Below are 14,549 nucleotides of genomic sequence, written 5' to 3' on the forward strand. Positions count from 1 at the left end.
TCCCAGCTGCCGAGGTCCTTCTGCCTTCTCCTAGCATCAGCTCCACATTTAAGCCAGACAGCTACCAGAGCAGCGGGAACGCTGTTGCTAAAGGGCCTTGTGTCTTTGTGCCAGTGGGGATCACAAACCCTTTGAGAGACCTCAGGCTTGAGTGGAAGCTCTCAGCCGGGAGCACAGGGTGTTCCGGCGGCGGGTGCAGGGCGCCCTCTCGTGGCAGGCATGGCCCTTCCAGGGAGGACAGAAGTGCAGTGCTGTGATTGGGGAGGCTTGACACTCAGGACCCTGTCCTAGGCCTGCAGCCACCTGGAGGAGGGTAGTGCCTGGTTTAGGTCTGAACATCCAGGCCCTGGGAAATTTCAAGGAGGGTAGCCTTCAAACCCAACTCCAAGAAATGATGACAGACAGCCTATCAGTGACCTGACTTCTTAATTAAAAATAAGGCCATAGCCCTCGCCTATGTGACACCAGGAGGTCTGGGTTCGATTCCTGGTCAAGGGCACATGCCTGGGTTGTAGGCTCAATCCCTGGTAGGCAGCATGCAGGAGGCAGCCAATCGATGTTGTGCTCTTCCATCAATGTTTCTCTCTTGCTCCCTCTCTCCCTTCCTCTCTCTCTAAAAATCAATAAATTGTTCTTTAAAGAAAATACCACAGCAGGAAGGCAAGCCATCAATGAAGGCCACCCTGAGCCCTACAGAACAGGTAGGTGTGTGTGTGTGTGTGTGTGTGTGTATACACGAATGTGTGTGAGAGTGTGAACACCACATGAGATAGACAGAGACTCGCCCCACCCTGGGGGAGAGGGTGCCACAGTGCCTGGCCTTTGCACCATAGCTCCTGCCAAGGATGCCTCAGGGGTTCCACTCCAGGCAAAACTTATCAGACCCAAACCAGAAACCACCCTCTTAGCCAAAGAGTACCTCTCACTTAGTCTGTCCTAAGTCTTAAAAGAGGTTGGAGAAATCTCCGATGTAAATCTCCACAACATCCCACCCCCTCCACAGTCAGTTCTGAACTGTGGCCACACACACTGGCGCCATGGACATGCAGAAAGGTGCACCATGGGCACATGAGGCTCAGGCGAGGTCACAGAGCTCAGAGGACTCAGCTGGACCCACAGCGCCCTGGAACACAGAATGTGAAGCAGTTCTACAGCAGTGACAGGAACACGTGACCTGGACCATTCACAAGCAGTAAAAGGATTACTCATGTATCCTCTTTGGGCTGCAAATTCTTTGTGTACAAAAGAAAAGAATCTGTTCCCTTACTCCTGAGGCTGGCTTAAGGATCAAATGAGCTGAATTTTTTGAATGGAGTTTTGGCTTAAAATGTAAAAGATTAGGTTTCTGTTTTATAATAAATCTATTTTTAATATAAAGATATTTTCCCCAAATCTTCGTATGAAATCAACTCCAGAAAAACAGATGTACATGTTTGCCCTGAAGTTTAGGGGCCCTGCCCACCACTCCACACCCAATGGAAGAGGCCCAAGCCACTCATGGGGCACCCGAGTCAGGCTGGGCTACCCATTTTGGTTGATATTAAAACTGGTAGTGGGTCCTCCTGGGATGGTGGACAATCCACAAGTGGGTAATGAAGAGGTGACTATATAAGCTCCTTCCTTCCCCCTACCTTCCCTCCCTCCCTCCTCTTCCAGGGATCCCAACAGAGGCCAGCTAGAAACTCTTCAGTGTATATAGATCCTGTCGGAGACCGCTCCAGGCAAGTGGGTCATGATCTGCATTCGCAGCCACCAGTAGTAGTCCATGGGATGATAGCGGGTGTAGGGGTTGGCAGCGGTCAGGGCGTGGGTGACAGCATCGATGACGGGGGTGGTGTCGGTGGAGCCACTGTTGCAGTAGGTCTCCATGGCGGCGATCTTCTCATCAAAGTACTTCTTGCCGTAGTCCTTGCGCACCACCTCGGGCAGCTCATCCCACATCTTATTGGCGATGGCCTGGATGCGCTCCGCGCTGTAGAGGCTGGTGGCAGCGATAAAGTTGCCGGGTTCCACCACACAGACCTTCACACCCAGAGGGTGCATCTCGTAGCGCAGGCAGTCAGAGAAAGCCTCCACCCCGAACTTGGTGATGCAGTATGGGGAGCGGGATGGGTTGGCCATGCGGCCCAGCATGCTGCTGATGTTGACCACACGGCCTACAGAGGAAGACAGCAAACACTGCTCAGGGGGCATTGCCTGGGGGCTGAGGGGATGGTGGTGGCAGAGGGCCTGGGGCCTGGCATGTTTCCAGAGACCTGGCTAGAACTGGCCTCCTGGCCCGATACTTAGTTTGCTGCCTGCCAGGCTGGAGCCCAGCCTGCACCACGCAAGGTCTGAGGGCCTTCTCATTCATAGTCAAGGCCAGCTCAGACCCACACATCAGTATCAACATCCCTGACACTTTCCCAGCAGCCAGCTGTGCTGGGCAGGTCAGAGGAGGAGAAATGAGTGAGAAGCAGAGCTGCATACCAGGAGGGCACAGTAAAACACACAAAACACAACTAAGCTGTGTCTCACCTCCCACGTTCTCCCATTGTGTTTCCCCCCAAAATGCTATTACCTGGCAGTGGTCTGTTGGCAAGCAGGGAGGGGCAGGGCCAGGGGCAGGGGCAGGGTTCTGAACCTGACTCCAGGGCTGGGACATGTGGGCAGAGTCTTGGGCACTGGGAGAGAGTGATGACCTCAAGAGGCCCTCCCACAGGCCCAGGCTGGGTGTGCTAGACCACAGCTTCTCCCAGCCCTGGGGGCATGGAAGAGATGGAGCCCATCCAGACAGACAGCCCAGGCAGACCTGGGACCCACTCACCCTGGGAGTGCACCCAGGAAAAGGCACAGCCCCATCCTGGGCACTGTGGGAGGCTTCTTTCAGAAACCTCTACGTTGGAAGTCACTGAAGGGTTGCAGTCTTCTTCTGAAATCCTACAGCACTCTCTGGGTTCATCCTGTCATTGCTGGGACCTCGGGGTAGATCACAGGGGTCTTCCCCTTTTTGCCATAATTGTTTGCTCTTCTGTATCGGACATCTGAATCGGTGACTTCTAGGTGGTTTACTTACATTGGCTACCTAACATGGTTTGGGCATGTTGTCTGTACACAAGGGTGGCGATTTCTTCAGATTAGGTTCCCAGAGTGGGATTTGCTGCAGAGACGGCTCTACTTTCTGAAAACCACACATCCCTTTCCGCCTGGCAGGCCACGCCTCCTCCACTCAACACCACCCACAGGCCCCGCACGGCCCCTGGGAGATGTTGGATCTGCTGAGACCTACTCCCATTCTGAGCAAAGATGAAAAGGTGGGGCAGGTCCAGGGGTCAGGAGGAAGGTCCCTTTCCAACTCACCTTTGGCCCTTCGGATGAGGGGGAGAAAGGATTTTGTCATCCGAACTGTGCCCCAGAGGTTCACTTCTGCCACCTCCTTGTAGGTCTCCATGCTGGTGAACTCCACCTCCCCGAACGTGGAGATGCCTGCGTTGTTGACCAGGCCCCACATACCTGGATAGGAGGGTACAGAACTGAAGTCACCACGTGGGCTAGATCACCCATCAGCCTGCAGCCCGTTCCCCTCCTCACTTTCATCCTTTTCCTCATGACTTGCCAGCTTTGTGCCCAAGGCTCTTGGGACACCCTCTAGAGTCACCAAAGAAAACAGGAGATAGTGCTGTGACCCTCCCTTAAATCCACCACCAATCCTTATCTTTCTTCTGCCCTGCCTTTTCTCTGGGTCCATCATGACCCAGCCCTACCCGTGTCCCAGCCTGGAGTCCCACCTCACCTCACTCACTTCCACTCTATTCCAGCCAGTCTCACCCCACACTCTGCACGGGGCACTGTGTAGTCATTCCTGCCTCTGAACTTCCCCTCTTGCCAGAAGCCAGGGGAAGCCTCTCTGGACGACCAGAGAGGGGACCCAGTGTCCAATGTCACACAGCAAGTAAGAGGCTCGGTCCAGCCTTGACCTCGCGTTGGGCCTCCATCCTGCTTCACCCTGAGACCCGCCTAGCAATGACACCATGCTCTGACCTCCCTTCTCTGAACCATGCACTGGTGCTGGTTATCATGTGGTAAGCCCCAGTGACCCGGTAACCTGTTCCTCAACACCCCAGGTGTGTACACCTGGCCTGTGCAGGTAGGCTCAGAGTGGTGAAGCATCTGCTCAGCCTTGTGTGGTCCCACAGGTACAGGGTCGGTGCAAATGGACACTCACCCAGTATACTTGTGTTGACTATTTCCAGTAAAACCAGCAAAGGGACAGATGGCTTTTCTAGACACAGAACGCTGGTGCTAGAAGGCTCCTGGAGGTCACGTAGTCTGATAACTAATTTCAGAAATAGGGATATGGAGGCCCTGGGGAAAGGACTGGCTGCAATGTGCCCAGTACGTTAGCAGCAGAGCCTAACTGGGGAGGGAGCAGCGAGGAGGCAGCCACATTTTGCACACCCTGTTTTTTGGGGTGCAAGGACTGAATGGGCTAGAGCCTCAGGACAGAACAGGGCCCTGCCTCTTTGTTGTGGAAACCCTCAGGGTTCAGTCTCTCCCAAGGCGCGGCCTCAGGGAAGCGCTGCTGGCGGGAGGGGGTGGGGGGGGGCGGGCGCGGCGGGGGGGGCCTGCCCCTTGCCTGTGGGAACTCTGGCCCAGCCTGCTTTCTGGGTTCATCATGGAGTTTGTGTAAATGACAGAGTAATTGGTCTCTGGCTACTCCCTTCCGTGCTACCCAAATTAAAGCTTCATCAACTGACCTCTGGTGCCTTCTCCTTCAATTATGGGAAATTAAGGACATTTATTAGGGAAAGGAAATTGCTGGTTAACAACGTGCTCATGAAGTTCTCACTCCCACTCCCCACCGAAAGCTAAAGCCTGGCTCTCAGGTCTTACCAGGACCTTGCAATGACTCAGCCACCACAACCCCCCACAGCTGCCGTCCCCCCCCTCCCCCAGCCCTGCAGATTCCGCCACCCCCTCCCCTCCTCTTCCCAGGAAGCCTCTCTCAGCCCCTGCCAAGGCTGACACTTCACTCTCCACCATCCTAATTGTAAGCCATCAATCCTCTCTCCTTTTTGCAACTTCAACTCTTCTGTTGTTCCTGTCCCCTTCCCTTCAACGTAGTACACATTAGGTGCTTAATAAATGTTGGAGATGTGAATACAAATACCATGTCTCCATATCCTAAGAGCCTTCTCTTTACCATGCTACTCCCTCGTGCTATTCTCTGCTCCCCTTCCCTCCGAGGCCAGTCTTCTGAGAACACAAGCTACCTTCCCCTGTTTCCCATTTCCCTGCCATTCTGGGTCCCAGCCCTACCGCAGGCTGCTCTGGTTATCAAGGGTGCCACATGCTAATGATGCCCCTTGTCTTCACTCTCAACTTCTCCACAGTATGAGTGCTCCTGACACTCACTCCTCCCTTGGCGTTAATAATATTCAAGCCTCTCCTCCATCGTCACTGCCACCTTTCTTCTACCTGCCCCACTAAGATACAGGTGTCCCCAATGTCCTGTCCTAGACCACCTTTCCTCAAACTATACTCACTGCTGCCCGGCCAGTGTGTCTGTGGTTGAGCATTGACCTATGAACCAGGAAGTCCCGGTTTGATTCCCGGTCAAGGCACATGCCCAGGTTGCAGTCTTGATCCCCAGTGGGGTTCATGCAGGAGGCAGCCGATCAATGATTCTCTCTCATCATTGATGTTTCTATCTCTCTCTCCCTTCTTCTCTGAAATCAATTAAAAAAAAAATACATTTTTTTTTAAAAAAAAACTACACTCAGTGCTTAGGGAGCCTCATTTTCTTTATGTTCATGGAATTTTCCAGCTGCTTTGTGTTCGACTCATATGGGACTGTATCACACAACCTAAAATAATCTTTCTTCCATCTAACATCAATGACATCTGACACTGATACCCAAAAGGTTTACTTGAAGTTGGCCTGTGAAAGCACACTGTGTCTGGATGATAAGCAGTGACAGTGTGTGGACCCAGGAGCTCTCTGGAGGCCTCATGACATTCCTGCTGGTCTGGTGACAGCTGTGCTCCGTGTGGAGGGTCCCACTTACCCTTCGGCAGTCAAGGCTCTCTCCTAACCCCAGTCCCCTCCTCCTGACAGGCACTTTCACCTAATGTCCCGCAGGTCCCCAACTCACCCTGACCACACCAACATATCGAGTTCCCAGTGCCCAGCCCTGCCCCTCCTTGTTAATAGCTTCACTTTAATGTTTGACTCCTCCAGCTTCCTCATTTCTCCCCCATCTAATGAGTATTGTGAACATTACTGATAAAGATCAAACGGACAGCTGCCAGGCCCTGAACCAAACGTTGTGCATCTACTAATTCACCTGATCCTCACAACCAACCTACAAAGTAGGTAGTAAATTGTCCCGTATCTGAGTGAGGCTCCGAGTGGTGAAGCATCTGCTCAGTGTCACCCAGATAACAAATGGACAGGATGGAATTTGGACCCCGTGTATGGGAGGACAAAGCCCTCATGCTTAACTTTGTGCTGTTACTGGCTTTCTCTCATGTCACTAGAACCTGCATCTTCTATCCTGTTTCCACGGCATAGTTTGGATCGTGTATAACAGGGAAGCTTCTCCCAGGTCTCCCTGTCTTAGTCTCTCTCCTCCACCCCTTCCCTAGTGGGGTATGTGAAGTGTTTACCAGGCTTCTTTCACCCACTTCCACTCCCTTTCAAGTACTCTGCCTTCTCTGAACAGCCTGCCACTCCTCTGACATCAGGGCCCCTCCCACCTCTGCTGCTTCCTGGCTCTGCTAAGCCCCCCATCCCCCACCCCAGTCTGAGAGTGGCTTTTTGTTGAAATGCTACCCATACTCCTGCAGCAGCCAGATCTAGGTATGAGCACTGGATGCCTTGCAAAGCACTTTTCCCACTTCACAGATGGGCAAGGTGAGGCCCACACAGGGAACATACAACCCTCCTACTTCTAGTAAGGGGTGAAGCTCCGAGTAAATCCAGTCTTCTCACTCCCAGACCCAGGGTGTCCCAGATACTAGGGCCTTCCCTGCCCATGGCATAATGTCCCAGTGCTATAACTGTTCCTCACCAGCTTCCACTTGGCTGGCCACCAACCACACACTCCTCCTACCAGGATGAACCCTTTCTGGTGCTCAGTACACTACCAACTACACACCAAGTATTCACTCAATACATGCTTACTGACTGTGAGATAAGTGGTTTCAAGATCAGACATGCTCACAGCCTGCCGCTGGCCCACTCCTTCCGCCTTTCCCTGAGGAGGGGCGTCACAGGCTCCAGATGTCCAGTCCCTCAGAGTCCTGCTGGGGAGGGAGCAGAGGGGCTGGTGGCAGATGGCTTGAAGCTCTAATCAGACAATCCCCTTCATCTTACCCCCTCCCCCCCACCGCAGGCTGGCTCCCCTGGCTTTGGCAGCAACTGTTCCATAGAGCCAGGGTGAAGGGCACCAAACTCGCATCAAAATGTGCTGTCCACTGGTCTCCTGGGAGCTTCCTGCCTGGGCAGAGGGAGAGTCAGAAGCACCACCCCTTCAGGAACCACAAGCTAGTCTGAAAGCTCTGGGAGGGCGCCACCTGGAGTTCAATGACAGCATTGCCGGGAAAAGTGGAGAATTTGAGTTGTTCTACCAACCAGGATGACAGCCCTGGAGGAAGGGAGAAGAAGGGGAGCGGGAGGGGAGGAGAGGAAAGGGGGGAGGGGAAGACTTGCACAACCATATATCTAACAGATTTATTTTCTTTTCAGACCTAAAAACCTTCAAATATGCTCCCCTCCCCAAAAAGCAGTTCGGGTTAAGTGAGGTCATGTTGAGTAGTTTATCAACCCTCACTGAAATGGGTCATCAGGAAAAGCTTTACGCCTCAGGGGTGGTGCTGGGGTTTGAGCGCCTCCCCCTTGTGGCTCTGGATTCACTCTGCCTTGTAGGTAAGGCTAACTGCCCAGGGAGTGGAAGCGGACAAGGAGCAGGGCCTTGAGCGCCCCAAGACCTGGAGCAGCTCCATTCTGTGCTCAGGTCTACAGGGATGATTCCTTTACACGGGCATTTTAAATCACTACAAACCACAGGCCATGATGAGTGGCTTTATGGTGCTGACTGCAGCTGTTTCCCTCCTGGTGGTTTACAAAGGCAACATCCCAGCTGCCAGGGAAGGCGGGAGGGGAGGATTCGCCAAGGGGGCAGGGCTTGGGGGTAAGCAGGCTGGTAATCATCCTAATGGATCCCTCCTGCCTTTTCTTAATGGGACAGAAGCCCTGGTCTGCCTTTTAATTACTAAACCGATGTTCTGGAACTCACAGGCCTCTCCTCAGAGAGCAGGGGGGCCTGGGAATGGCCTGCTGTGTGGTGGGGGTGGCACTGGGCTGACATGGTGACGAGTCAGTGACAGGCTGGCCGCCAGAGCAACAGCTCCTCCGATAGCCTCACAGCACAGGAGCTTCTGAGGTGCCGCTAGGGCGGCAGCATGTCCCCTGACTGATAATGCTAAGCAGAGTGCCCGGCACTGGCCCTGGTCACCTCACCCTTCCTCCCCACTACCAGCAACTGAAGTCACTGCTCAGGAGAGCTGTCCCCAGCCCATTCTGTGGGGAAGCAGAGAGCTGAGGCATAGCCTTTCTGCTGGGCTGTTGGGAAGCTCAAAGGTGAATGTCACAGAGCAGTGGTCGGCAAACTCATTAGTCAACAGAGCCGAATATCAACAGTACAACGATTGAAATTTCTTTTGAGAGCCGAAAACTGACTTCTGCGCATGGGCCACGAAGTTTCAATCGCACTGTTCGTGCGCGCCCGCACGTGGTATTTTGTGGAAGAGCCACATTCAAGGGGCCAAAGAGCCGCATGTGGCTCGCGAGCCACAGTTTGCCGACCACTGTCATAGATGAAGTGAGGAGACTGAACTGGCTTCCCCCGGCTGCGTTCTACGTGAATGGCGTCCCCTCCCCTCTGTTATACCACAGAGGCCCTCCCATCAAGGCCCTCGTGGGCTGAACTGGGAGGACACTTGAGTCCTTATGTTACGGAAACTTTCAGCATCATGTGCCCCTGTTGGCTACTGTCCCCCAAACTTTCTGTCCCTTTAGCTTCTGGGGCACTGTACCCAACCTCTCTGACAGCTGTCTTTCCCTTCTCTGGCGCCTAATTGCTCAAGCTCCCCAGCAGACCCTCCTTGCATCTCTCCCACTCCTAGTCTCACCTCCAACCCTGGACACCCGAGCTCCAGCTCAGATACTCCCCCAGGGTGTCCCTTGGGCACTTCAGCATCTCCACACCCCTCAACTCCTCCATGAAGTGTACCAGGTGTCCAGGATAGAGGCCTCTTGTCTCTCCCTCATCCCCACATGCATGTCACCAAGTCCAGCCAGCTGTGTCTTCTCAATACTTGAATCTGATCCTCCTCTTTCCCAATACTCATGGCCCTAGTTCAGGACTCTTATTCCCATGCTGTCACCACAGCCCCCAGAGCAAGCTTTCACGAGTATGACCAGGTCATTTTCCTCAGGGAAATCCCCTCAGTAGCTCCTACTGCTCTCAAGAGAGTGGCCACCTCCCTTGCCTGGCACGCAGGCCCTGGACCAGCTCCCTTCCAACTTCATTTGCTGCTGCTGCTGCCACTTCCACCAGACCTGACCCCTGACTTGTCCTCCCCTGGCACACCTTGTGCGCTTCCCACCACTATTCACGCTCCCCCTCCTCCTGGAATGCCCTTCCCAGGCTCTGCCACAGTCTGCCCTAACGGACCCCTTCCTCACCTCACCCCAAGACTGGGCATAAAAATCACCTGAGTCAGTCCCCCCCACCCCCTGCCTCCCCGATAAACTGTGAGGTCCTCGAGGACAGGGACTATGTCTTGGCCATCTTTGTGTTCCCAAAAGTTTGGCCCACCACCTGGCTCCGAGTGGGCATTCAGTGGGCATTGGCTGAACTGGCCTGAACAGAGCACATCCATTCATCACTCCTGTAGATTCTGAAATCACCTCTGGCTTTATTTCCCATTCCCTGATTGCACGGTGTGTTTAATTCAACCCACTTCCTCCTCCTGTGCAGGAGGAAGAGCTTGAAAATAAAGAAAGCAGTCTTTTGGCAGGATACCAGCAAATGGAGGGTGGTGTTTAGAAAGGGCGCCCGTGCAGTACCCCACTGCCCCAAGGGGCCCCCTACCTTTCTCAGGGTCCTCCAGGCTCGAGCGGACGAACTCTACCGCTTTCTCCACCTCCTCGGCTTTGCAGACGTTGAGCTGAACAGTTCTCAATCGATCACTCTTCAAGCTGTCCAGTTCCTTGGCTCCAACATCCCCTTTGTCCTGGGAAGAGAGAGGAACTGCTTCACCCCCCTGCCTCTAGGACGAGGACCAGAGCCAAGGCAGGGAGCTGGCTCAGTCCCTGCCTAAGCCTGGGGCTACTAACAACTGCAGGCCCACCTGGCCTAATCCCTGAGCACTGATGATGTACCAAGCACCAAACTACGTGCCACAGACACAACCATGAGCCCCTAAAGCCTCACCGGCAGGGTCATTCTCTAAGCAGAAGTACAAACTCAATACCTGCCGGGGCCAGGCATGTGGGTTTCACATGAAGAGAAGGGAGACACTCAGGAGTGGAGCACAAGTCTTGCCTCTCAACCCCCTCCCCAGCTGTTGTTCACATGTGTATGTGAGCCCAGGGTTGCCAGATGCTTAGATTTTTAAACTTGTAATTGGGATTTCTGTGTGAAAGCTCCTAATTTTTTAAGTGTTGGTAACTTATTTGGGTTTTCTGAAAAAAAAAAAAAAAATATATATATATATATATATATATATATATATATATATATATATATATGGCCAAAACACATCCACCCGCCACCTGTGACCAGCAGGCTGCCCGTTTGCCACCTCTGTTCTAAGCCAAGGCCCTGAAACCTGCAAGCTGGTAAGTGGCCAGGGCCAGGCTCTGCTGCCAGTTTGGCCACTAACCAGGCTCTGTGCACTCAGGTGCATCCCTCAACAGGTGCCTGGGTTTTCCAGCTACAGTTAGTCATAAGGACATCACCACCTGTCCTGACCTGCTCAGGTTAATGGAACGAGAAAATTGTTTTTTTAAAAGCCCATGAAATGATAAAGCACTATGCAAATTCAGGTGTTATTACACATGAGAAAAGTATCGCTCACTCAGCAAACATGTCTTGGGCCTCTGTGCTAAGTACTATGCTAAGTACTGGAGACACAAAAACAAATATCTCAGCCCCTGTTCTCAAAGAGTCACGTTAGGGAAAGAGGCAGATGAGTAAGCACACAGTACAGGGAGTATTTGCTGCAGAAGTCTCGTGGGAGGTGGGGGGCTGCACAGAGGTGGGGTGGGCAGGGAGGCTTTTCAAAGGCACTGACAGCAGAAGACACGGCCAGATGGGCCCCTGTGGATGGGGCACTTCTGGCAGAGGTGAGAGGGTGCTGCCAGAAGCCACGGCAGGGGGAGCAGAGGCCTGAGGACGTTGTGGACATGAGGCTGAGAGGTGGGCAGGGGTCTGTGTGGGCAGTGGGCAGCTGCTGGGGGCGGTTTGAATAAAAGCAGATGCCGTTTATTGGCATTTACTGCGCTTCCCATTGTGCTGGGCACTTGACATGCATTATCTCGTTAGCCCTCACATCAGAGGCAGGCTGCATTATCACATTCATCTGTCTATGCCACATATTTTCACAATAGGCATGAGCTACAAACGAGGTGAAAATTAAACAGTCAGTCATCATTTAATTGGCAGTGATTTTCTCTGGTGCAGGGAGCAGTGCCGTATCTCACAAGAGGACAGGAACGGCTGCCAGAGAATGAAGTGATAAGAGGAATGGTGACTCTCAGCCCAGGCTTGCCCGGGGCACAGACAGCTGGTACTGAACAAGTGGCAGAGCAGAAAGTATAAAGAGGGTCAGCATGTCCGTGGAGGGTTCTCTCCAGGAGGGTTCTCACGTAAGTGGTTTGAATGAGGAGGACTCGAACTCCAGGACTGCAGTTCAGTGTCAGAGGGATGTACTGTCAGAGGAGAAAATGGTGCAGGGGCCCTGTGAAATGGGGTCAAAGGTGAAGAAGATCATCATTTTGGAAAGAACATGATGGCAAGGGAGCCAGCTTATCCTACGTAGCCCAGAAAACAGAACCAGGGCCAAGAAGGCAAATCTGGCTCACAAAGAGGAGTGACTTTCTGAGTCCAGAGATGGAATGGACTGCTTAGGCGGTATTCAGACAATGATGGTGGAGGTGGGGTTGGGAAAGGATGGGGAACGTGGTGCAGAGAAAACCCCTCCTCTAAGATCTCTTCCACCCCTAAACTGCCATCCTCTCCAGGGAGCCCTCCCCCACTTCCCGGTGTCCCTACTGAAAAAGCAACATGCTTGAGTCTCTGCCCACCCTGGCACCAGGAATGGCAGCTACACACAGAATCATGTCTGCACAGAGCAGCCAGGTGTGAGGCTCGATTCGTGCAAGGCTTGGCTCTGACCCCCCTGAATGTGCCACCTTCCCAAATGACACAGCAGGTGCTCCATCTACAGAGGGGCAGCCAAGCCTGCAGTTTCTGCTGCCATTTCCTCAAAAAGAATTTCCCGGGGACGCCACCTTCAAGTCCAGAGGCTGGAGGGGCTGGTGCCACAGACACCTCTCTTTTCCACACACAGCACACAGGCACCAGGAAAACATGACTTGTTTTCGTGCAGTCTTCATATCGTGGCCCTCAAATGCCCCTCGAGCTGAGCCCAAGCACTCTGTGTCTCTGAGGGGGAGCTGACATCAACTTCCAATAGGATAGATTCCAGCTGAGATACCTGAGTGTCCTTTCCTCTTCCTGGTATCTTTCAGTAACTCCTGGACCCCACCCCTGACCTCTCCCTGTGCCTCTGGCCAACACAGAGCCAATGCTCCCGTGTCCTCGGGGAACCCCCTCACCTCGGTCAGGGGGTCCACATGGACTTAGGTTGGCAGCTTGGCAGCTAAGAGCTTTCTCTCAAAGGAAGCTGGGGGTTCATCTCACAGCCCACAGCTTCAGGCTCAGCATTCAGGCCCCCAGGAGGGAAGCCCCACCTTCGTACCTTCACCTGACAGATCTCCTCAGGAGTCCTCACTCATCTCTAAGCAGCCTGCACATCCTGCTCCTGACAGCCACCTCCACAGCGAAAGGGACTGTTATTTTGTCCCAGCTGTTCAAAGGAAAGCTTTCCCAACGGCCCTCAGCCTGCAGGCTGCAGACTAGGTGGCCCATTTCCATCCTCAGGCCAAGGCCGCATTGCCTGGGCCACACCCCATCCCTGGCTCCACATCTGTCTGCTGCTCAGAGACGAGCTTTCGGTCCTGCTGTGTTGGTACCTTTGTAAAGGGGCAGTGCCTTCTGTCACTATCCCTTTAAACTTCATCTGTAAGCTATGTTTTCCACACCTGGATGAAATTTCAGGCAAGCCTTACAGTGTTTCCACTCATTCTCAGATAATAGAGACTCTTTGTTTTGGCACAAAGAGTCTAGTTCGGTCTGCTAATCAGGTAACTCCAGCCCAGCATGGGTTGAAAACCCAAACCCTCCCTCAAACTTGTATCCAGTTTAGAGCCTACCCTGCCGCAGGCCTGATGGAGCATGAGAAGCCAGTGTGGGGCGCCAGGCAGCAGGAGCAGAGGTTGTCTTTCTCACTATGTTCTAGCTTCTCCTTCTCCTCTCTTATTCCTTAATCTCAGATCCTCCCAGGGTCGGATCCAGAGGCTGACAAATGAGGGAGCAAGACTATAGTCTTCTGAGGGTGGTGCCCTGGCTGGCCCTCCCTCCCTGGGGCACTTTTGTGGGTTCCGAGAAGATCCCTCCCCTGGAAACTTCTGTGCCCTTCCTTCCTCCTACTGTGCATCTTCTCCCTCAGCCAGGGCTTCCGGGAGCCACCCCTCTGGTCCGGTCACATAGACCCTCTTGGAGTTTCACTGGGCAGGTGCCCTTAAGATGATCCCAGGAGCTCTCCCATTATCCACATCAGGTTCAGGCAACAGTGTCCTTCCCAGGCAGAAGGACAGCCCTTCCCCTATGCAGCTCTCTGGAGCCACTCTGGCCTCTTTCTTGGGCCTTGCAACTTCTTTTGGTAAACATGAACACACCATTCTGTGGCCTCAGATTCCAGGGCACAAATGGTAAGCTCTCCAAGGAGTTCTTTTGAAACCAACTTCGTTTTACTTGAGACCAGATGGAAAATACCACAGCATACTATCAATTCTGTCTAACCTCTCCACCTCCAGCACCTCAATGTATTACGGCAGTGAGACAGGTGATGGGCTAATCCTGGCAGAAAGGTTTCACAGTCTCCCAGCCTTTATTGTTAGTGCTCTAGCACCTCAAGGCCGGGTGTAAGGACACTCAGCACTTGTTACATGTGAGCATCTTGTCACATGTATGAGAAACACTGTGATGAGAGAAGCAAGCCTAGGGTGTTGTACTAGTTACAGGAGAAGCAGCAGGAGGAGCTAGCAGAGAAGATAGAGAGAAAGGTGTCCACAAAGTCAGGAAACAAAGTGTTACAAACAAGAGTAGTATGGTCAAGTCCGCTGGTAGGTTGAGTATGGCATGGTCTGAGAAGTG

The 14,549-nt window shown here is 53.2% G+C and overlaps 1 protein-coding gene across 3 annotated transcripts in view; it reads right to left on the reverse strand.

The window, feature by feature from the left end:
- Positions 1-1,213: 1,213 nt before the first annotated feature.
- BDH1 (3-hydroxybutyrate dehydrogenase 1) overlaps positions 1,214-14,549 on the reverse strand; it is a 34,369-nt gene continuing 21,033 nt past the window's right edge. For 2 of the 3 annotated variants that reach the window (XM_080656253.1, XM_080656254.1), the window contains exons 5-7: positions 10,140-10,281; positions 3,340-3,492; positions 1,353-2,156 (exon numbers count right to left, since the gene is read on the reverse strand). In XM_080656253.1, the coding sequence (XP_080512379.1) occupies positions 1,687-2,156; positions 3,340-3,492; positions 10,140-10,281 (765 nt within the window). In that variant the 3' untranslated portion in view covers positions 1,353-1,686. Of the gene's footprint in view, positions 2,157-3,339; positions 3,493-10,139; positions 10,282-14,549 lie in introns of all 3 variants that reach the window. The other variant, XM_080656252.1, reaches the window with a different exon arrangement.

Source organism: Plecotus auritus (genome assembly GCF_963455305.1).
Source record: "Plecotus auritus genome assembly, chromosome: 2".
NCBI classification, from domain to species: domain Eukaryota; kingdom Metazoa; phylum Chordata; class Mammalia; order Chiroptera; family Vespertilionidae; genus Plecotus; species Plecotus auritus.